This window comes from Falco biarmicus, chromosome 8 (genome assembly GCF_023638135.1).
Source record: "Falco biarmicus isolate bFalBia1 chromosome 8, bFalBia1.pri, whole genome shotgun sequence".
Taxonomy (NCBI): domain Eukaryota; kingdom Metazoa; phylum Chordata; class Aves; order Falconiformes; family Falconidae; genus Falco; species Falco biarmicus.
The window spans coordinates 57,530,722-57,539,303 of record NC_079295.1 but is presented as its reverse complement, the minus strand read 5'-3'; the positions used below and the strand labels follow the sequence as shown (position 1 = coordinate 57,539,303).

Below are 8,582 nucleotides of genomic sequence, written 5' to 3'. Positions count from 1 at the left end.
GCCAGTATTTTGTGCAAGGTCCACGACTTCTCCACAAGCTAGGAACAGTAAGAATGTATTTAACTTTACAAAGCAGCTAATTTTTGTTCAGTTGTTTTAGAGGCCTGGAAGTGAGACTTTCCACACTGAGGACTTCTCAGGGCATAGGCGGGTCAGAGAAAACCACAGAAAAAGTGATGTATTTTGCAAAGGAAAACACACTTAGTCATAGGTCTCTGAAAACAAGCTGTGAACACCCTGCACGTTGTACTGAACCTGTAAGCTCCAAGGACAGCCCATGAGGGGGTGAGCATCAATAGCTCCTCCAGATTTAACTGTGGGTGGACAGGAATTTTTAGTACATTGCATTACTGAGCTGCTACCAGGACTGGGTTTACCCGACTCCAATGAAAATTCACCTAAATGCATATTGAAATACCAATATTGCCAAGTTTTCCCATGCGTCATTTCCCGCATGGCAGCAATGACATTGCTTCTGCACTCGGGGGGCAGTTGGCAGATACAACACACAGCAAAGACAAACTTTTAAAAAAATATGTGTGTTTTTTTCCTTTTATAACTTTTATGACTGAGTAGCCATTCTAGCACTTCCTCTTTTTTTCCATAAAGGAAGAGAGAATGTGAAGCAGATAATAAATATAATGGTAACTTTATTTAGGGTTTGATAAGTGGATTCTGGAAATTTCCATACAAACCAGTAGGGTTTCTGTTTCCGGAACAGGCTGATAAAGTTTTTAGTTAGAAGTCTAGCTTTTATTTGTTTAATTAGAATGTGAATAATGCTTCAGTAGCCTGGTCACATTTAGCTGCTGAGCAGGGAGAGCAGCTAGACATTAAATACTTTGCAAAATGTTCGGTGATGACAAAGGCAAGCATGCATGGGGTCCTTAGTGTATTATATAAATGTTTTCCTCTGCATGGGCCTCCTCTTCCAGGGCACTATGGTTCCCTGCACCTTCTGGCCTCCAAAATGCAACGAAGCTGTACAAAAGAGTAAAAACCATGCTGTTAAATGAAAACCAGACAACAGAAACACAGAAGAGCAGACAACTAAACTCAACCAGCTCACTGGAAAAATGTAAAATATGCAAAAACACTTATTTAAACACAACTGATAATGAATCATTTTTCCACTTATGAGACAACACATAAACTTCATGTGCTCCTTAATGCAGTGAACTGACAGTTATAATTAGTTATAAGTGAAAACGAGAAGTAGCAGGATTTATTGATTTGTTTTTGCAGTGTTTCCTATTAATTCAAGATTTAAAAAGTCAAAGTACACAGCGGAGTGGTCAGCATACCGACAACATTTTCTTTCTGCAACCTAGTTTACCCTATTAGCTAAAGCAAAAACAGGATACTTACCTTGCAAAGTCACCCGTCTTCTTTGTATTGTATAAATATTCTAGTGATCATCCAGAATGAAAATAAAGAATAAAAGAAAGGGAAAAAAAATTCTTTAAACCATCAGAAGTAGTGGGCTGAAAAAACCAAACTCAAGTGTAAGAAACTAAATAAGGGAACTTTAAGCAAATGTTTTCAGTATATAGGAAATACCCATTATTTCCATGAGGTGTAATTCATATAGCCTGGTCTGACCAAGAGCCTCTATGCAGAAAGTCTGGCACTTTAGAAATAGAATATTTAGAAAAATACTGGGTATAGTTATATGAAACCAGAACAACATGGCAACTGAGGAATGGGCAGGAGAGGTGGGCTTGTGTCAAGGGTCTCCTCACCAGACCCCAGGTCGAGTGGTTGCTAAGGAGTCCGAGACATAAAATGATGAGACCATAATTAGCACCTTGCCCTTCTGTGCCCCAGGGGCTAAGGGGGAGCTGAGCAAGCAACCGCGGCACAGGGCAGGGAGTGAAGCCATCCAGAGCCCTTAGCTCACTTCCCTGAAGCAGAAGACACATGGCACCTGCCACAGTTGTGGTTTGATTTACGGGGCCAATCCTTGAATAACCACCTCTGGAAAGTACTTACGTCTAGTGAGGAACAGAGCCAAAATAAGGATTGCTAGAAGTACCGCACACAAACCAACCCCAATGTATAGACCATTTTCTGAATACTGCTGTCTGGGTAGTGATACGGACATGTTCTGTCAAACACAAAACAGATGAGCATTAATGGCACTGACAGCAAAGAGCCCATACAGTACCCAAAGGCCATTTGTGCGGTCTGCAACCGTGCAGTAAAAGTACACTTGAAAGCAAGACCCTAATTTCAGATACAGGACTAGTTTCAAGCAGTATCACTGCAACAATTGTGCGAGCCATGCTGTTAAACACATTCCTTTTTGAGATTGTCAAAGAACCTGAAGTTATGACAAATCCTACTTGTTCAGGTTTAATACTATTTGGTGAATATTTTATTTTTTGTTATTAAAATATCTCCTGATTTTACACGCCCCCACCTTTTTTCAGCTTATTCATCAATTATTCAAGGCTTTATAGGGATAAGTAAATATGCTTTCTCTTTGCATCCATCTTTATTTGGGCTAAACTTCTTTATGAAGCCAGCTAACCTGGCTTCATTACCTCTCATTAGGATAACTAACCTCTCATTAAGAACTCAGGCCTGGAGAGATGCTGAAGCGCAGTATGGTCCCTGACTTACATTCTGCACATGAAGCGGTACGAATGCCCACAGCATATGCTGCCTTGTGGTCTGCCAAAGCAGACCTTCCCAAAGGCTAGCCTGGCTGCCTTGCCTTCCTGATAAAATCTGGGTGACGTTACCACCTGTCACCCTGTATATGTGCTGGAGGACTCGGCAGACAGACACGGAGCTGCCTGTCCAAACCCCACTGCACCAGGAACACAGGGCATCCCTGTGCTGTCAAGTGGTCCAGTTTCCACTCTTCCCCAGATCCGGCCATACCTGCAGGTTTGCAGTTACATCCAAGCAGTCTGAGGTGCTTGAGCAGGGACCAAAGGCCTGAAAGGCAATATAGACATGGCTAAAGCTCTTCCTCCAGCAGTAGGAAGTACTTTATGCATGCAAAGCAGGTTTGGGGATTTTTCCTCTTTAATAATGAACACATAAGCATTCTTTCATAAGCACTAAATGCGCAGAGTATAAAAAAAAAATATTATGCAATCAAACTGAAGCAGTACAAGTGAACTGTAGGGACGACCCAACAACCTCCCATGTCACTCCACTTTGTCTAGGTATGTTACAGCACGGAGATGCTTACAGTCTGAGGAGCCTCCGAAGCAGAAACCAACGGCCACGTTCTCGTGGTGGTGACGGATGATTCACTGCTGCTCCCACGAGCTAAGCAAAGGCAAGACAAACACATCACTTGCACAGAGAACCGTTCTGCCTCGACAGAGAGGAATTCCTACTGCCGACACGGGACCACCAAACTTAGGTATCTATCAGGAGTCTCGGCTCTGCACATCATTAAGAGGTTGGTGCCTTCAGAGGGCAGCACAAAACTCCAAATATTGGAGCCTCTGCTGTCCCTTTCAGAGCTTTTCATTCATTCCAAGAAGCACTTAGTTCATGCTGTTATCTCAACACAGGACCCAACCAAGGTAGGAATCTCTTTTTGGAGCCAAGAAAAAGAAGTGGATGCCTACAGCAAACTTAGGATATCTGATGAAAACTGATGAAGGTTGTTAGCTCTGGGCTTTGAAAGAGCAAGTGGTGCAGAGTTAGAGAAAGTGATACTTTTAAAGTCCCAGACAGCTGTACAATAAATAGACTGACCAAAGTGTGATATGTTTGCATAAGGACCTGCAGTATATTTTGAGGTAATTTCCCAGAGCAAAGCTGTTTGCAATATTTAAAACTCAGAGCTACAAACTTATGTCTTCCGTATCAGTCTCAGTTTCTCCACGTGTTGTCAGATGATATATAACACTCTTGAAAAAAAGATCTCCTGTTCACATTATGATAACCCAGCTGGTTCCTTTGATGTTTTAAATTGTTACCCTTATCCTAGAAACTTTATTTTGAAAAGGACAGCAGCAACTGCTTTGCTGTTCTCTTCTATTGGAGATTCTGGAATATCCCTACATCAGCGGCACACGATCACCTGCCTTTTCCAGTCTCTCTCTGTGTGAACATGCACATAATTCACTTGTGCTCTAAGAACAAAAGATTGTCCCAGCAGCAGCTAAGGAAGATGTCACAGGATTCAGAAAATCCACAAGTGCTAAGATTGGAAGCCATGCTATTTGCAAGTAGAACAGAAACAGTCTGAGAAAAAGTTTTCACTTCTTCTTCCAAAAAGGAAATGCAACTGTGGTAACATTTTAGAGTTGCTTAGCTGGAAACATCTGAGATGGAGGGAGAAATACAAATGGCATCCGTGACTTTTCTTTCAAAATCCAGAGAATAAGCTATTACTAAGCTGCGAGTTCTCTCTTATCTATTGGAAATTAAAGTTGTCTTTTTTGAAAAAGATGCAGCTGAGTCGGTATACCACAGAAGTCTATAAACTTGACTGGAGTGGAGAAACTGAGTGAAGAATAGTTGTTCACTGTCTCTTTTACTGCAACAAGGGGCCTCACATCATTAAACATGCATAGGCTACAGAGGACACGGGCAGCCTCCGAGACACACATTGTACCACGAAGAATACTTCGGTGCTGTATCACCAAATTACTGCACAGTATCTATGATCCTCCTTAATCATCTGCTGTCAGCTGCTACTGGCAACAGGATCCCGAATTAGATGCAATTCTGAGCTAGCCCAATAAAACAGTTCTATGTCATAGACCAACAAATAAATTTAGTCAATAGTGGGTAAACCCAACTCCTCAAAATTTGTGGTTTACTGTCCATGGGATGCGTTTCCAGAAGACAAGGTGAGATTTTACACCACAAAGAAAACAAAACGACAGCCATAAGAAAAAAAATGCTTGCAGGACCAATAAAACATCTACTTAAGCGTAACACCTGAAAGCAAGCTTCCTCCTGCATATACATGTCCCTTCTGTTGGACTCTCTATATAACATCAGGCAGAATCTAAATCTAAGTTTTGATCTCTGGTTCTATCATAATGTTTAGTAAATTTTAGCCAAGATACTTATATCATCTGTCATTTTGTTCCCTTCCTAAGATCCCCATTTGCAATATAGATTACATATGTTATTGAGATGAATACTTGGATAAAAGTTACCTGAGGTCTGTTCAGAGGTGTAAGTGTGAGGACTTGCAGTAGAGATCCTAGCTGATGTTAAAAAATAAAACTAAACCAACACATTATAATTAACCTTAGCGTGCGCCTATGTAGTGAAAGCGTTTCTATAATCAAAATTTGCTAGCATCAGCTACTTGTTCCATATATTATCATGCTTTTTATAAAAAAAAAAAAGAGAAAACCAAACAAAACAAAAACATCAAAGGAAGAGTCAATAAATTGTCCATACTAATTGTGTGTCCCTGGGCTTTACTCTAGGATCAAGCAGGGAAAATGAAGCACTGTCTTTATGAAAAGGGCACAAGTAAAAAGCTTTGGATGAATTAAGTACCCAATGCTGCCCTTTCTGTTAAATTCTTCAAATAGTGTTTCTAAGCAAGCAGTGCTGTGCACCATGAAACAGAGCATCATGTCCTTTTTTTAATTGCAGTGACTGCACTGGGATTACCCCAATGCCAAAGGCAGTTTAAACAGCACTAACAGTAGATCTGCAAAATCCTAAAGATCAGTCCTATGAGCGATTATAGAAATAATTTCCACCACAAGCTTTGAAATCCAAACCCAACCACAGATTTACCACAATGGTATTCACACAACAGCACGCCTCTGCACTCACCTTTCTCTATCACAACCTTGTGATTACTTGTCTGATCATTGAACCACCCCGAGATCTCCACGCGGCAGCAGTATATGCCACTGTCCGCTTCCTCGGCGTTCACGATTGTGAGGGACACGTCTCCTGCTGGCAGGTTCCCTTTCAACATATACCTGCTGCTGTGCCGCTCTGTAACCTTCCATCCATTCGTCCAGATAATGGTCTGATAACATTTTGAAATAGGGCAGCTGGCACGACCCCAGCACATTGATGTGACGTCTTGTCCCCTTTTAACACTGTAAAAGCACGGCACGGTGACATTCTGACCAACCTCTCCTTTCACAAGTGATTCCAGTACTGCGGGGCCTGTGGACAAAAAGACAAACGTAGCTGTTGAGCTCAGTGCACGCCAAATGGAAGCTTCTCACGTATCTTGCGTGACCCGATACCTCCCAGCCTGCAAACACCACCAGGCACTGCTGAATCAGGTTTTCCATAAATAGATGTGAATCCCAGCAGGAGTGACGCAGCGAGGGAGAATGATTGGGCCAGTGATTTGTTCAGAATGCGCCTCTAGAGAAAGAAGAAATACACTTTCTGCAGCCTCTGCAGGTAGGCAAAGAGGTGAAGAGAGAACAGAGTTTGGATCTGTACAACTCTATGGCTTCTCTTTAGCCACATCCAGTCTGTTAGCTCTATTATTTTTTTTCCTTATTTTGGATTTAATGCAAGCCACACATGGGGGAACAGTAAGACATTTCATTAAAACCATTGTGGGAAACACTTCCTCTCTTTCAGTGAAAGGACACTAAACAGTAGGTTTCATCAGAGCAGTCACTGCTTAATGCATTTCCTTTTCTCTTGCCTAATGACAGATTTTGCCCATTCCTATCAGACAAGATTTTTCAAAGCTTTCCTGAGAAAGGTATTTTCACTACCTTATTTTCTTCCCTCAGTCTTAATGCAGTTTCTAACTTGTTTAGCCCCCATTAAAGGTAATTTTTCATGTTTCTAGAAGGCTGTGTCCCACTATTCAAGTCAAAACAGTGAGACCTAGCTGCCAGTAGTCCATTCATCCCGGTGAGATAGTTTATTTGGCTCTATTCAGAGCACTCCAGCCAATATTCCCTTTAGGAGGGTTTTATTAAGAGCTGTGTTAAGTGCCAGCCAAAATAATTTCTGCTCTGGCAGTCCAGTCGTAGCCACCCCGTAACCACTTCCTTCTGACAGGTTACGCAGTGGTGCTCCTGAGGTGCATGCTGTCTGTTTATACTTCAAAACAACATCAACAAAAAAGCAACAACTATTTGCCATGTACTTACTACTACACATTTCTTATCAAATTCAGTAACATGGGATCACGTTTCTAAGTATTTTGATCTATCCATATTAATGTTTCAGGGATAGAATTCTCTGCAGCAAGTACAGGCAACAAATCATCTCTATTAAAAATCTAGCCTAGCCTATAATTAGGAAGGGAGCTCCCCAAGGCAGATCCACCAACATGCACCAGCGGATCTCATGCACTGTATGACTTGATTGCAATTGCCCTTTTTGCCCAGCTCAGCTCAGTCATTTTCCTTAACTTATGCTATTATACTTAAAAATAAATCTGCACGCAGAGATTTTGCCACAATAGCTTACTGGAAAACAATCACTGAAACTACTATATTTTATTTAATATAAAAAAGCAAGCTCAAAATGAATCTCATCATGAAAGGCTTTCTAAAGAACTACAAGAAACAGTATCTGTAGTTTCTTTTTTCTTTCTACCAAACATATTCTACCACCAAATTTTTAATGCCTATCTGTCTATTCTAGTACCACTCTGCAACCTGTTGCCTTTACACAGTATTTTCCTAGGACAACTGCTTTCTCAGAACAAAAAGGGGGAAATTATTATTAGTTTGTCCCAATAAAATTTCATATTGGTTACAAAACACCAAAGGCCACAGACGACCTTTTATCATTCCTCCCAAACATTCACAAACCCTGTTGAAGTAAAATAGCCTTGTTTTACAACTTTTCTAAAATGATGTAAAGTTCTCTATTCATCTCTGATGATCATTATTCAAAAAACCCAAACGATCGCTTACTAATAAGACTAGCAGACAGCTGAGGAAGGAGCATCTTTAAAACCATCATACCCTCAACATGATTTTGTTTTAAAAAGGAGATAAGGCCATCAGAAGACTATCGAGCCACTGTGATTAAAGTTCTATTCATAACACAAAACTGCAGTTTCTGTGCCACGCAGCCACTCTTCCTGTTGTAACACAAAGTATCTCTTTGCAGCCCTCAGAAACACTGATGCATGTTACCTCCATCCACCCCTACCCTATTGGCTTAGGCTCACTTAATTACCTGTAAACAGGATCAGAAGAATCCAGATCACACAGAAATAAGATGACATCTTGACTGAAGATGAGGAACGCTCCTGCTCACCCTTCAGGCACTACATTCAAGAAAACTTATCTTCTTCATAAATTTCTGGTTTTACTTCTCATTACACCATCTTCAGACACAGCTGAGAACGCTCTTTAGTCTAACCCGGACTGCCTTTCCTGTGGTGAGACCCTAGCAGCACAGCCAGGCACTGAACTCTGGCTGACAGCGGTTTGATTAAAACGCTAAAATACTTCGCAGTACTTCACAAATCTACTTCTCATTTTTTCCAGATCTGCTGGATTACAGCATACGAAACTACCATCAGCACCACTGAGCTGACAACACTACCAGTAATCCACTGCCCCATACCGCATCCCACAACCGGTTTTCCCACAGTAAACAGAATTAGCATAAAAGCTTACATAGGATATGTAACA

General features: G+C 41.2%; 1 protein-coding gene across 3 annotated transcripts; it reads right to left on the bottom strand.

Moving 5' to 3' along the window:
* Positions 1–632: 632 nt before the first annotated feature.
* LOC130153672 (hepatitis A virus cellular receptor 1 homolog) lies at positions 633–8,495 on the bottom strand. Of its 3 annotated transcripts, none has more exons than XM_056348852.1 (8): positions 8,122–8,488; positions 5,779–6,123; positions 5,142–5,192; positions 3,206–3,285; positions 2,890–2,946; positions 1,993–2,107; positions 1,369–1,408; positions 633–981 (listed from the first exon to the last, which is right to left on the bottom strand). In XM_056348852.1, the coding sequence occupies exons 1-8, from the start codon at positions 8,168–8,170 to the stop codon at positions 888–890; spliced, it is 831 nt and encodes a 276-aa protein (XP_056204827.1). In that variant the 5' UTR covers positions 8,171–8,488; the 3' UTR covers positions 633–887. The 3 variants fall into 3 exon arrangements, with proteins under 3 accessions (XP_056204827.1, XP_056204829.1, XP_056204828.1); XM_056348854.1 differs by lacking the exon at positions 8,122–8,488 and adding an exon at positions 6,207–6,395; XM_056348853.1 differs by lacking the exon at positions 5,142–5,192 and having other exon boundaries at positions 8,122–8,495.
* Between the last annotated feature and the right edge of the window lie 87 nt (positions 8,496–8,582).

What these genes read in the sequence shown, in the direction of transcription:
- LOC130153672 (XM_056348852.1), bottom strand. Translation starts at nt 8,170, where the DNA reads ATGTCATCTTATTTCTGTGTGATCTGGATTCTTCTGATCCTGTTTACA. An exon ending in TCTTCTGATCCTGTTTACAG is followed by an intron (nt 6,124 to 8,121) that starts GTAATTAAGTGA and finishes TTTTGTCCACAG; the next exon opens with GCCCCGCAGTACTGGAATCA. An exon ending in AAGACGGGTGACTTTGCAAG is followed by an intron (nt 982 to 1,368) that starts GTAAGTATCCTG and finishes TCTTTTGTACAG; the next exon opens with CTTCGTTGCATTTTGGAGGC.